This window comes from Myripristis murdjan, chromosome 5 (genome assembly GCF_902150065.1).
Source record: "Myripristis murdjan chromosome 5, fMyrMur1.1, whole genome shotgun sequence".
In the NCBI taxonomy this organism is placed as follows: Eukaryota; Metazoa; Chordata; class Actinopteri; order Holocentriformes; family Holocentridae; genus Myripristis; species Myripristis murdjan.
The window spans coordinates 22821262-22836547 of record NC_043984.1 but is presented as its reverse complement, the minus strand read 5'-3'; the positions used below and the strand labels follow the sequence as shown (position 1 = coordinate 22836547).

At 41.1% G+C, this 15286-nt stretch overlaps 1 protein-coding gene across 3 annotated transcripts in view; it reads left to right on the top strand.

The window, feature by feature from the left end:
* The window catches only part of cpne5b (copine Vb), a 129081-nt gene that overhangs the window by 28310 nt on the left and 85485 nt on the right, over positions 1-15286 (top strand). For 2 of the 3 annotated variants that reach the window (XM_030051460.1, XM_030051461.1), the window contains exons 2-5: positions 1077-1117; positions 1491-1537; positions 13239-13342; positions 14601-14640. In XM_030051460.1, the coding sequence (XP_029907320.1) occupies positions 1077-1117; positions 1491-1537; positions 13239-13342; positions 14601-14640 (232 nt within the window). Of the gene's footprint in view, positions 1-1076; positions 1118-1490; positions 1538-13238; positions 13343-14600; positions 14659-15286 lie in introns of all 3 variants that reach the window. The other variant, XM_030051459.1, reaches the window with a different exon arrangement.

The window sequence follows — 15286 nt, the reverse complement described above, 5'->3', positions numbered from 1 at the left end:
GGGTTTGAAATCCCTGTGTGCGTGTGTGTGTGTGTGTGTGTGTGTGTGTGTGTCTGTGTGTGTGTGTGTTACTGTGTCTTGCTTGGCTTTGTTTCTGTGTTAGAGGTATGTTAGGTATATGATGTTTCTGTGATAGAGGTATTTCCCACAATGGGCTTAATAAATAATACCACTACAACTAACACCACACTCACACACACACACACACACACACTGTAAATGAGACTAAAAGAGCAGAGACTGTAAATGCAGACAAATAAGTGATCAGTGTGCCCACACACTTTATGGATGCAGTTTCATATTTAAGTGCTCCCTTATCTCCTAAATGCACAGTTGTCAGTCTGTGCTATTATCCTGGCTGGAGTACCTAAGAGATACTAGAGCCACATCATAAAAATAGAGCATGCACTTATTGATTAAAACTAAAACCAAATGTGTATATTGATTTGGACTTTTTGCAAGTACCACAACACCTAACATCTATTTCCAAAAACTTTTTATCTTTTGGTGGTAAGGATACAGGAAATGTATCCTGACCTCCAAGTTGCAGTATACACCCTATAATAAACACAGCAGACAGAATTAGTTATAGTATTAAGGCCTGAACAGATGATACAAGTGGCCAGTTTGATTCCATTTGCATCACAACCCTGTACATCATCTGTTCAGACCTTAGGTCCATGTATCTATACACAAAAGTTCTGTCAAGTAAGTGGTTATCAGGCCATTCCTTTCTGAGTTCTCATTAAAGCAAAGAGCAAATTTTGACGTAATATAATGTCAGTGGTGGGGGATGTAGCAAAATATCTTACATGAGTAAAGGCGAACTTTTATTTAAATATATATAAAAGCGTAGTATAAAAATCGAACTAAAATCTGCTCAATTAATGAGAGAAACAAGGGTAACAAGAACAATGAGTACCTGTAAATAGTTACTTCCAGCCTTGTGCAATGGTGATTCTCCTTGGAATTCATCGTGTAAACTTTATAATTACACCTGTGATAGTTTCAGCATGAAAATGTATTGATTTGTCAGTGCATTACATTTGTTTCTTTTCTGTTCTTTCATTTTACAGGAATCTGCTGGACAAAGACACATTCTCCAAGTCAGATCCATGTGAGTAACCTCCAGCTTGATAATCTATTTAAACTCTGCGCCTGTGCCGAACGTCTGTCTCTGTTCCTCTCTGTTGTCCCTGTTTTGATCCTTCACTTTCCCCTTCTGCTCCTCTCACGCTCTATCTCTATCTTTGTCGTGGTCTGATTGGGTTTTACCTGTTTTTGTTGTTGTGTTGCTGTGTGATTTGGGAACCCTTTGTTTTGCTCAAAGTGCTGTGTCTGTTTGTTCACTGTACTGGAGCTAATACCGCTGCATTGATCTCCCATTTGGAATCTGCCTGCATTTCCCTGATTGTGTGTCTGTTTGTATTCGCCTGTGTGCTCTCTCTCCCTCTCTCTCTTTCCCTCTCCCTCTCTCTCTCTCTTGACAGTGTGCGTCCTCTATACCCAGGGAGTGGAGACCAAACAGTGGAGAGAGGTGAGATAACTGGAAGAGAACAGAAAACACACACACACACACACACACACACACATACACACAGAGAGACAGAGAAGAGAGAGTGAGAAAGGGATTTATATCCAATTAAGTTCTTGCTGAAATTACTGTTTTCTGCTGCTATGATTGTTGTTATTGTGTGTATGTGTGTGTGTGTGTGTGTGTTTGTGTGTGCACTGGGATTGGGAAGCAAAGAACCACTTCAAGTTTTTCACCATACCCTTTACCGGCTCCAGCAAAGATATTTTAGTTTTTTGTGTTTTTTTTTTTTTTTTTTTTCTGCTTCATCCTTTTCACTTAAGGCTTTATTTATCTATGCACAGCATCACTATCCGTTCAGCTCTGTTTATATTTGGCTCTCTGTCTAGATGGTCATTAATTTATTTACAATTTATTTGTACAGGCACGTAAATTAAGAAGTAATTTGCCATGCAGTGATCCTCTTGCTAATGAATTAGTGACCTGATTATTGAATTGAGGAACTAATAAACAAATAATTGATTACTCAAATAAATACAACTGATGTGGCTGTGGAGAAAGTGTCGACCAAAGTCCATCAAATCCCTGGGGGTTCATACTGATCTTTAAGGGCCATAATGATGAACTGAAAATACTGTTCTACCCAGGGTAAATAAAGGTTAAAAAACTGTAATGTTATATAGTGCAATACTTTTTCTAGTCACCATATGAAACTATAGATTTTACAAAATAAAGTTATATGTGCCATTTCATGACATGCACAAAACCATGCACATGGTTAAGTTTAGGGCCAGGTTAGGCTTAGGCATAAAAAAACACGTGTCAAAAAATGTGACAAAACATATTTAACATTTGCAACAAACAAAAACCACTGTTGCTTCACACTGGACTCGAACTCTGGTCGCCTGGGTGTAAGTTGGTTGTTTGACCCATCCACCACTGGGCATTCTTCCTATTGCAGACTTCAGCTTTCAGGGTATAAATGCTCTTTTGATATTAGTTGTATGAGATAACAAGTTTTGGAAGACAGGCTCCCATTTAGTAATTTTTTAGGGTCTTAGGTGAATGTTACTGTATAATACAGTTTTTCAAATTTAGACAGCATGTTAGTAAACCTATTTTAAATGCTATCTGCTTAGTGTCTGGGCCCCTATTCTAAAGCCTATTCTAAAGGGTGTCTCATTTCACATATCCCCATTATGTTTTATATGATTGTACTTCATTTATTCACAGTGCTGTGTAAGCACCAGTGTGTATTAAGTGCAACTTCAAACCACTATTATTTTTGTTTTACCAAGTATCTCTGTGTATATCTTTGTGCATGTGTGAGTGAGTCAGTATATTTATGCCTGCACAGTCATACTCATAATGGGACAGATGACTGTGATGTCGCCCTCTGAGTTCAGCATCATTACCTGTTCTACAGCACAAATTGCCCAAACACCAAGGTAGCCCCAGCTATCATCTTTATTCATGTAGCCCATTATGACTGTTACCTGTATAATGGATTATAATATAAGTGGTTTCATATGTATTTATACAGTCAGAGGACCCTCATCTGCTGCTTACGTTACACCTTGTGAAAACAGATGGCTGTGTGGGCTTGCATTCCCATATAGCTGGAGGACTGAGGGGGTGCTTTGCATGTGTGTGTCCTAGTATGCATATACAGTGCTTTTCCCTGATAAACCTGAGGTCCAGTGTTAATCCTATCAAATGCACAGAGCACACACCAGTTAGGTTAATGAACTCATCATATTATTTTATTTTCAATCAGGATGTACCAGCAACCTTTTCCTCATGGTTGCACTTTTTTTTCAAGTCAAAGCCTTATTCTGATGTAATGCGAGTTGCATGCTGAGAAAATACACTATTTGTCTCAAATGATGCTAACCTGTAGCCTAGAAGGGGAGGTTAACTTTACGGTTCCACCTCCTCCAAACACAGTAGGCTATGCGAATAAATTAGTTATTATTTATTATGGTTATTTCATATCTAAATGTTTACTGAATGTGAAGCTTTGGGCCCTATAGCCTGGTGGTGGCACTGTGGTGGGCCAATCAGGTTTATATTCAGAATACCAGACCTCAGTGTCAAAATCCACCATTCCTGCAAGTTTCATCTGAAACACGCCAGAAGAGAATGAAAAATTGCATGTGACAGACCAAATCCAAAGTCCCTGCCCAAACCTTCGACCACTGGGACAAAAACAGAAAACATTAGCAGCAGTCAGCTCCTTATAGCGATAAAACATCACAGATGTGATTATAATGTTTCAAACTGATGGGTGCAAGATTCTGCTCCAGGTAACTCTTTGTGAGCCAGATTGAATCATACACTTCCAAAACCTCAGCCAGAAAAAGCAAAGCCAAACAGGTGACTCACCAGGGCCTTACAAATAACCTGCGTTGACAGGGCCCTCTAGCACACCGGTCTCTCAGCGAGGCTTGGATCATATCTGATGATGATTTCCACCTCCTCCTGTGCTTGTTTTCCAAGCACCATATCTACCATGTTTATGCAGCTGGTGCTTTCTTAAGTATGGAGGTCCTGGTTAGATAAAGCAGGGTACATACAAACAGCTTCCTTTTTCATTTCTTCATCATTTTGGCCTGAGCTGTGCAAGATCACAGAAGTATGCCAGCTGTGCCTTTTAACCATTTTCAAATATTCCACTGCCCACATTCATTTTCTTCAACAGTAGATAATGTACTGCATCTGGTTGCAAATTTGGAGGGATAATAGGTTTTGGCCATGGGAAATATTAAAAGGTTCCAGGTAGGACCAATCTGTTGCTGCACACAAAGTATAATGAGAAATCCTTATCAAGAAGAACAAATTTGACAGAGGGGAGAAAACTGTTGGTGAATTGTTCTGTACTTTCAAAAGGAAAGTTTTACTCACAAAAGTTATGTGCAATTGTGTGCTATAACATGCTAGCATACATGCGCATATAACAAAACACATATATGCACATATACACATACATGCACTTCAAGGTAGGCGGTCTTGATGTCTTAAAAACATTCATACATAAATTGGTTTCACTTATTTCAGGGTTAGGCAAGTAAATTCGGGCTATTCAGTGGAGGGCAAAAACATAATTAAGGGTTAAAAAAAAAAACAAAAGCTTTGTGTAATTATTAGGACCTCCTGGAGTCATTACATGCACTCTGAGACGTAGAGTTTTATGTATTCTTATATTCTTGGCCAACAGCGATAGAGCAATTAAAATTATATTTCAATGATTTATTGAGCAACGTTTATTTTAGTTCTACAGCAAGACTCCATACATGTTCTTAGTGCAAAACAAGTTCACAAAGGTTATTAAAAAGAGATACAAGTCACATTCATTAACGTCTTTCTCCAAAATGTTAAGCAAATTTGTGTGAGGTTGTGTGTGTGTGTGTGTGTGTGTGTGTGTGTACTGTATGCGTGGTTGTGTGTGTGAGAAGGAGAGAGAGAGAGAGAGAGAGAGAGAGAGGGTGGATGTGCTAATTTACAGTTGCTTTATGGAGAACTGACAAGCCTGACCTTTTCCCTGTTTTTCCCACTGTCTGATTCGCTTGTGACATCACAAGCTACCACACACTGTTTGCATGCCGCTTCTTACGGGTGTATGTGTGTGTGTGTGTGTGTGTGTGTGTGTGTGTGTGTGTCTGTGTGTGTGTGTGTGTGTGTGTGTGCACCAGTGTGTGCATATTTGTGCATATATCTGTGTTTGTGTGTGTGTTTGCATGTGTGAGCATTTGTTTAATGCCTGCATGTGTCACTTTCTCACATAATCACAGCTGTGGCATTTATCAGCATTAAATCCCTCAGGGTCTCAAAGTAACAAACTTAGGGATTTAATTACTCGTGATGCCAAGTGACACTTAAGGATGTGTGTAAGGAATCAAAGGTGCCCTGATGACTAAATGTTGTCACTTGTGTTGTTATGGAAGCCAAATGTATGAATTCTCCGTCTAACTGGGTTCATCTGAGCAAATTTTTGTGAAGACTTGTCACTTTGTTCTGTCAATATTAAACACTGATAGATTGCGACAGAGTAATAGAACAGGTGTTTTCTATCCAGTTCTCAGGACTCTCATAAATTCCCCATATTTGTCCAGTTCTTGGACTAGCACAGATTAATTAGTCGACTGCTCAGCCATGCTTTGACTAATTGAATCAGATGTATCAGCACAAGAACTGAACAGATACGTGTAATGTCTGTGAGTCCCCGAAGACTGGATCGAAAACCTTTTAAACTTTTCTAAAGTGACAGTGAAGATAAACTTTGTATTTTATCCTCCTTTCAGAGGTGGGACAATAAAAGCCATCTTGACCTGTTCTCAAGCTAAAAATGTAAGCGCAAAAATGGTTTTCTCTAACAAGGGCTTGGGAAACAAACCACAAGTGTCCATTCTTCAACAATTGTAACTCCAGCGCCCTCAAGCAAGGCACTAACAAGAACATCTCTGTTCAGTGAGGCTGCTCAATGCCAAATGGCACTAGACCGCGCCTCTGTGTTTCTGTGTGTATCTCTCTCGCGTTCAAGGAATTTTAGACGCACTGCAGTCCTTTCAAGGGTTTCACTCTGACATTACTTCACACTAATCAGACTGCCAATTACCTGTCTGTCAGAAAACAAGTCTCAACCAGCTCAACGGATTATCACCGTGTCACTGTCTGCCCAGCTTGATTAAGAGGAGATAAACAAATATCAGTGGCCAAAGATCATAATGGTGTTCGTTAGCCAAAAAAAAAAACAACACAATGACATTTCATGTTTACTCAACCTGAGTAAATAAATTAATCTTTGTTACATTTGGAAGAAAGGGGAAAAAGCACAGTAATAATGAAGGAGTTCATGTCTTACTCTGGCTCCTCTGCCTTCACGGTGCTGGGGCCTTTGTTGTCTTTTACAGCAGGCCATGCTTTCTCATTAAGTGTTTGCGTGTGTGTTTTGTTTAGGGACATGTCCGAAATGAAGTAATAGACACTGCAAGTCTCTAAAGTGGCTTTTACATCTTATGTGTGTATAAGCTGATGTGTGTGCCTGTTGATTGTGTACATTTATAAGGTGCAGGTTAGGGATTTCGTGCAGGATTCTCATTAGGCAGTCCTGCAGCCCAGTAGCATCTAATGAACTGTGCAGCTCGGCATTGTCTCTTCCACTCAGCAGGGATATCAGATTATGGAGCCATCACACTCCACTTTGCTAACACGTTTTTCACAGTCTCATCAACACCTCAGGATCTCTTGGAGTGTCAGTGTGGCTCGCAGATTCAACATCGGTGTCCTTTTCTCCACATTTTTCTCTTGATGCTGTTGATCCCCGAAAGTGTCAATGTGACATCTTTACAGAGTGAGTTCATAAAAAGTAAAACATGAGTTTAAGATGGATAATCTTTGAGAGTTATTACTCTACTTTAACAATGAAGAGGAGAGAAGTTCCTTTTTTTAATCTACTGTTCAAAAGGGTAGAGTATAAGGGCTGCTTTTTTACTGTATCAATCAAGAGTATTTTCTCCTGTCCAGATTGGGTTCATACAGTTACCTTCCACATTATGAAAAAAAGATTAGTTCTTACTTGCTAATGGATTGCTTGAAAAATGATTAACGCCTTAGAGTTTAGCAGCTTCATTACAAAACTGTGACTTTTGGCTCAAACATGTATCCAATTATTGGACGCACCTCTTTTCATTTAATGCCTTTTTGGTGCACTGCAGGTGGAAGGCACACCACAAAACATGTGTTTCAGATTACACTCAGTGCTGCAGTGTGGAAAAATTTGTAATTATTGTGTGTATCATCCATCCATGGACATCCATGTACTGTACAGACAGCTGAATCATCACTCGAAGCTGTTGCAGCACAAACAGTGAGTGAAAAAAAAATCTGCAAATGTCACCAGAGATACAGTAATAATGAAGAATAACAGTTGGCTCAGAGCAAGAGTTTGCTCACTGTGAAACAGACAAACGTAAATGTCAAAGAGACTCATCACATACAAGAGTTTATAATTCATCAGAATGAAATAATTTCCTTGGCTTAGGTATTGTGCTTTTGTGGGAATCAGTAGAAATATTACTTCGGCTGCTTTAAAAACAAAAAACCCTATCAGAAGATGACTTAGGGTTATTGCTACAATCAAAAGTTTCCTAACTTTACCAATTATATTTCTGTTCACATTCACAATCACATTCACAGGCCACACCCCCACCCACCCATCCTCACGCTAAGCCTTTAATGCCAAACTTTTTGTTTTATTAATTGACTAGTATTTATCACATACAGTGACAGTTTTGTGCCAAAAGGCTTCGCCGAGGTGCGCCAAAAGCTCGCCTCCTGAAACCACGTCTACTTTCCGCGCAAGGCGGAGCGGAGCCGGCGCAGTGGAAGTTTGGCTGGCTGGCGCACATCACCAAAACCTCACAATCAGCACAAACGGTGCCAATCTCCTTTGATCTGACATCAGCTGTGACGGGACAGTTGATATGGAGATATATGTATGTGCTGATTGTGATCGTAGCATTGAATAGTGTTTTTTTCGGTATTTATTGCATCGTTCATGTGCCTGACATCCCGGAAGCCTGCCTGTGAGGTTTTGGCGACGTGTCCGCACTGCTCGCCGGTCTCCGCTCCGCGCCGGTCTCCTGGGCTCCGCTCCGCCTGCGGCAGTAGACCTCCTTGTCAGCTGTGTAAACTTTCATTACGCCTTCGCGCAGCGCATTTTAAAGGCGAGGACAGGGGCTCATTTGATTGGTTAAATGTGAATCGGTTGTGTCAAACCCACTCCACACCTTCTCTCCTCCCTTGCGCCGGTAGGAGGGACGGCGGAGTACTTGCGCCACCGAGAACGGCGTGCCAAACTTGGAAAATCCGCCTGGCCACACCCAGTTGGCGAAGCGCATCTGCGCTACGCCCCCGCCTCGCCTGGTCTGCGAAACTAGAGCCCTATGAGTGAAAGCCTTTTCACAGAAACAAAACAGCAGAAACAAAAATAATAAGATGAAAATACAAAAGCACACCCTGTCAGTCACATTTGCATAAGATCAAATTTGGGGAAGTGCTAAATTCACTGGTCTGGTGCTTGAGCAGTGAGATTTGATTTGTTGTCTTTTCGTCAAAAACCAGCACGTAATGTACTTCGAGAAATTCAGACCGCACTTGGGGTCAGTATGTTCCTGTAAGAGCGATCCGACTGCACTCAAAAACCGAGGAAAATGGATGTAAGAAAATCGGTATGCTGCGCTGGCTCTCCAGGGCCTCCTCCAGCTCAGCCATCACCAGCTCCACCGACGGAGGAGGGAGCAAAGGTGCCAAGCAGCAAGAGCCGCCCTCGGTGAGCAGCCACGACGCACCTGCGAGCTTGAGTGCTAATGTTAGCACATTAACGCTGAAAAATGTTGGAGGGTGGACTATCTCTCCTTACTAGACAGTATAATTTAGAAGGATCCTGAATTGGCTAATGTGAAAATGAACCTTCGCAACGCCACTTACACCTGTCATGACATGCAGAATGAACTCCCTCAGCAGTGTGGTGACCAAGACTATAGTGGAGGAAGTAGGCACTCCTCTTGTATTTTGAAACTTGTGAGATGTGTGACCCCACCAGATGTGAAAATATATCATTATTACCTTTGTAAATGAGTCATATGAGGTCACAGAGCACCTGGTAACCATGGCAACAGCTGGCTGTGTGACACAGATACTGATTTGAGACTGGACACATCAAAGAGCCAGGTATTTGACCAGGCTGCTCTGGTGTCTTGGAAGCATGGCGGCATTCAGAAGCCACTGCAGCAGAAACTAGGTCATGAGAAACCTTATGTACCCTGCCTAAACCACCAGCTACATGTAGTGGTAGTACACTCAATGCCAGCAGACACAACTGTTGTGGACTTCTTTCATGTGTGTAACGCCCACTACAAATTGCTTTGCACTACAAAGGTGTTCATCTTAAACGCTTTCAGGAACAGAAATGGACAGGATATCTTGCAGCTATGTCACTGACTCTACACTCCTTCCACAACATAATATATGTTTTGTCAGACTGACTGTGTCCTTGCTGATGGCGGAGATACAAATGGAGGCTGTGGGCCTGCTGTGCGAGATGACTGAGCCCAGTTTCCCATTCATCGCCAAGTGAATGGATACAGATCTTGCCCTGCTGGATCCACTGAACAAGCTTCTACAGAAAGAGGACACCAACTGGATGATGGGTTTAAGTGTCACAGCAAGTGCAACAGCTTGCGTATGGAAACTGTGCTGTGGGGAGGAGGTTAACAAAGTGTGGGATATGGCCACAGCTGCCAGTGCATCACAGAGAATGTCCAAACGGAGATGCAAAGTGAACAAGAACATGGATAAGTATGTCATTGTGAGAATAACAAGACACGCGGATGATGATGACGAAAAAACAGAACTACAGAGACTGTATTACAGCACAATTCTGTCAGTGCTTGTAGGAATGGTTCACAGATTTAGTGAGCACAACTCACAGTTAGCGAGTGCACTTGTTGCACTGAATCCAGACAGCGATTCATTTCTTGATGTAAAGGCTGTGAGGCATGTTATGGATCTGTCAGGATCACCAGTAATTGAAAGTGTGAGTGTGAAGTTGCTAAACAGTTTTTTTTTTTTTCAGCTCACAAAAACAATCACAGCCAGTCAAGGGGGACTGGATTATACAGCACATCCCGTCAAAGCACCACACACATCTGAATGCAACACCCAGTGTACTATCTGCTTTCAAACATGCCTTAACATTTGGCGCCTCTACAGCAATGCGCGACAATTCATTTTCCACTCTGAGGAATGTATTTTTGGAAAACAGATGCGCAATGCTCCACAAATGAAAGGCTCAGTTGATTCAGCTAGCGTTTGAGAGGAACATTCTCAGGAGGTTCAGCAGCAACACTCGCAGCCTGCAACAGGTAAACCATGTGTTTAGTTCACTTTAGATGCCAGACTTGGCTTTCATGATTATTATTCATAATATTTAAGGATTGGGGGCTCTGTCTGAATTTATTCGATAAGAGTGGAGTATGTAGTCTATTTCAAATGATGTTCAAATGACGCGCACAGTGTAGTGTGTGTGTGTGTGTGTGTGAGAGAGAGAGAGCAAGAGAGAGAGCAAGAGAGAGAGAGATGGCTTGCCCGTCGGCTATATTTTGTGCAGTGTAGATGCACAGTGCAGTGTGTGTGTGTGTGTGTGTATGTGTGTGTGTGTGTGTGTGTGTGTGTGTGTGCACGCACGTGAAGTACCTTGCAGCATATTTTGAAACTGGAACTAAGTTGGTGTTGACAGTATTGGTTGTTGACAGAAAACTCATATAATCAAGTATTTATATCATAGATTGAGTTCATGAATGGCAGTTTGTGCCCTCCCTCAGTTACCCTAATGCCCCCCGGTTAGATTTATTCTGATGCCGACTCTGGCAATACCAGCGGCCTAATTAGAAACAACTGCAGTTATAGACATGAGACTGGGAATATGCATAGCTTTTGGTTTACATGCAAGTCAGTTTTCTTCCTTTGGACTAAGAAGATTTATATTGAGGATTTTTACTAGATGATGTATGAAGAGTTGCTACAGAGAAGCTATTTATTACCTATTTTTTTGGGAAAAAATGATGCACAAGACACCTACATGTTTTCTATTTGATGTAATGCATCAGAGATAAAATAATATCTTTTTTTTTTTTTTTTTAAAGATTATTTTTTGGGGGCATTTCTGCTTTACTTGATCGTGACCATAGAGAGAGACAGGAAAGGAGGGAGAAAGGGAAGGAATGATATTCAATAAAGGACCTGGGCCAGATTCAAACCCTGCACTGTTGCTCTGAGGGCACATGGTATGTGATTGACCAGGTTAGTGAATGGGGTGCCCTGAAATCTTCAGTTTGAACATTTCATTCAATATAAGTGTGATGAAGCTTCAGTGAAGTGCTGCAGCCAGCGGATATAGAATATGCATGTGACATTGTTGTACAACATTATTATTTTTTTTTTCTAATCTATCCTTAAGGGGGGAGGTAAGGGAAAATCATAGATCAAGTTGGTGTTTTGCACATATCTCACCCATAATATCATGGTTAACATCTGGTAATTTTAGGAAAAAAACACAGCCCTCACTTGACACAGGACATAAAGTCACAGTTGACTGAACCAATCATCATGCCTCCTACCAGCTAACGCAGCATCTGTTACTCACTTTGTGCCACAAAATTGAAAACGTAGACATTTGAACATATCCTTGGTTTGCAGAAATAAAAAAAATGTCAACCTTTTTTCCTAACAACTGGGCTGCATCTTGAACTTGCAGCTAAGTTGTTAGGGGAGCTGTAGTCTCCAAGGCAAGCGATAAAGCGAGGGAGGGTGGTGGCTGGGTGGGGTAGGTAAAGAAGTCTAGCTAAAGAAGTCTTTTCTGTGACACATATTACATGATAGTGAGAGCTCATTTGCTGTGGATGACAACAGTGTTTGTGGGAGTGCAAAAAAAAAAAAAAAAAAAAAACAGGCTCCAGGGAACAGAGGCATGGCGCGCACCTGGAGATAATGAGAAGTATGCAGTAAAAAGAGTCAGTTCTCATATGGACAAAAGTAAGGAAATGCCACTTTCAAATGTTGTGCTGTACTGTGTTTGATCTCTGCTGGAGCTGATGCACACATGCGTGGTTAGGCTCGCCTGTGGAGCTGAGAGAGAATGTACCACTGCAGTCCTTTGGTTTTTACTATATCAATGCTTCTCTTTCCTGTAAATTAAAAATTCATACATCAACACAAATAGATGCATGAAAAAAAAAAATATGGCAGCCCCAAGGCTGTATTCTAAGCTCTATATGCTTAGTCACACTGCTAGGTCTCCAAGCAATACTTTTTTACTCTCTAATTTCGCTGTAGAATTATGGGTTGTGCAGTTTTTAGAATGAGTGTTTTATCAACGTGAGTTATTTTAGGAGGTGCTTAAAGATTTATTTTGTGCTTCATCTGTGAGACTGCATTTTAGCTTTAGGGATAGCTATGCATGCAAGCAGTGCTGTTGGGTCAGTGGTAGCCGTTCACTGGCATTTTCCCTGAATTTGGTGCTTTGGTGGTGAGAATTCCACTAATTAAGAGAGACTTTAATCATCACCTTAATTCCCTCTCTTTTCTCACTCCCACTCTCCTCTCTCTGCTTTCTGTCCCCCTCTCCTCCTCGTTCCACGCCTCTGCTCTTTCTACCTTTCGAGCCATTTATTTTCCTCTGTCTTTTTCTCTCCTTGCCCAGCTCCCTTGTCTCCCTCTATCTCTCTATATAAATATTGCTCTCTCCCTCTATCTCTCCTCTGGGTTGATGAGTGGGTGATCCTGCTTCTGTAATTATTGTGGGAGAGGAGTGAAGACCAAAGAGCCAGGAAACACACCCTTGGTTTCCTTTGTACAGCACCAATGTGCGATAACACCTCTGCTAATCAAGCAACTGTAATCTGTACATATGAATATGAGTGTCTTGAGTATGACTGTCTGTCTGTATGCATAAATGTGAGTGTGAGAGAGAAAGAAAGAGAAGTAAGGGGAGAAATTACACATGAGAAATGCAAAACCTACTGATGCTCATTTTCCAAATGTCCAGTATCCTCACTACTTTTTCCCAAATGTTTTGATTTGCTTCTTTTGCATTCTTACCACTATCCTGTCCTTCTCGATATCCATCTGTTTGTTCCTTCCTCAGTTTGGCAGAACGGAGGTGATAGACAATACGCTAAACCCGGACTTTGTTCGAAAGTACATCCTGGACTACTTTTTTGAGGAGAAGCAAAACCTGCGCTTTGACTTGTGAGTGATTCCCTTTGAAGTCGTGTCCCTGTGGCCCTCATCACGCTCCCAACACGCCTCCCCTATCCCAAACCTCTCTCCTCCTTTGCTGTCTTTTTACTTTGCCTGTTCTTCTTTCTGAGCTGATCGAAAGCCCTGACGTTGCATTTAGCCTACTCCAAAAAACCTGACCTCATGATTACAAGTTTTGTGACACACAATCGCATTTCATATCGTTCATAATCACAACATTCATCGATGTCATCAAGCTTTTGTTCACAGCGTTTGTTTCTCTCCAGCTTGCAGTGTTTCTCACTCATGCTCTCTATCTCCCATTTTATGTTTATTTCTTTGATATATAAATGGCTTTTTTTAAATGCATGTCAGGATTATCATACGTCGATGTGGGCTGCGAGGCCAGCCAGCTGCGAGGGTTAATTGCCCGCCTTTTATGAACTGGACCCTGAAACACACAAACACACACACACACACACACACACACACAGAGAATGCATGCAGAAACTTACTGTATTTCGCTCCTCTGCTCTCTCATGGATGCGGTTTATCTGCATTTTAAAACACATAAGCAGCCAATTTTTCAGTTCCTTGAGCTTTCAAGCCTCTTTGAAAGTTCTCAATAGAGTGACCCTCTGCACATTATCCTTTTTATATGAAGATTATACCCTATGCCAGCTATGCCATCACAGAATAATGAATACACTGCGTCAACTGCTTAGCAACTGTATCATTTGATTATCATTTTTTACAGAAAGAAGAAAGAAACACATGATCGTAGTTTACACAGCTTACACAACTGTTTTTTTCCTCATGTGGACAGTTGCTTTTATTCATAGTATCCCTTCCTTTTCTCTCTAACTGAGCCTCATTAATCTCTGAGCTAACAGGATCTATCGTTTCTTCAGATGTTTAATCTTAGTACACCCCATATGCCCCATTTCCCGCTCTTTCATCGCTTTATATTCGAATGCAAATCAGATCAGGCCCACTACTCATTATTATGGAAGAGGAGAAGAGGTCTTGTCCAAACCTTCCCCTGTTACTCTACCCCACAGATATAAAGATCTGAAAGGACCGGAGTGGGATAGAAGTGTGATATGCTGAGAATATATCCCCTCTGCTCAGAGTGATGACAGATCATCGGGGTTGCTATAAAGCCTCTTTTTAAGGTGTATCAATCAAAATGTCTCCCCTTAGATAAGCGTGTCCTCTACAGTTTTTGCAGTAAATCTGGCTGTGCTACTATTTTGTTTCCTTCCAGGTATGACGTTGACTCCAAAAGCCCAGACCTGTCCAAACATGTGAGTGCACGTACCTTTGTTGACCTTGAGCCACAGATAAATGGAGGCCTGTCTCTGGAGTGATAACTGAATGAATGGCTTCAATGGCTATTTGCCATTGAATCCATAGAATATTGCTTGTTGGGCTAAAGTGATAAAATAGATCTGAGACTGGTCAAACTCACTTTATCAGTGGTCTAAAGGTGAGGTGCGTTTTTTTTTTTTTTTTTTTTTTCTTTTTCTTTGCTTATTTGCATGGTGTCTGTTGCATGGTATTTCCACAATGGAAAAAAGCAAACCTTTTCATATTGCCTGACTCTTAGCACATCCAAATACGAAATGATAAGAATGTTTATAGTTTTGCCTGATTATACAATGTGCTGCTTTCACCTGCTGTTACAGTGATTAGTCATGCAATGGTTCTGCCATGAACTTAAAATTTGTACTATTTCCAAGATGCAGGTTTAAATATTTTTTCATAGCCATAGACTTAGCAGTAGTTGTGATAGGCATTGTGTCATGTAGAAAACTGTCAATTATGCAATGCTTTTACCCATTAGTTTCCAACACCAGTATGTTTAGTATCATTAGTGTTCATTAGTATTCAAGAGGAAAAGAGAAGCTGTGTTTGGTTTTCAAAATGCTGGAAACTATGGTGACAAAAAGC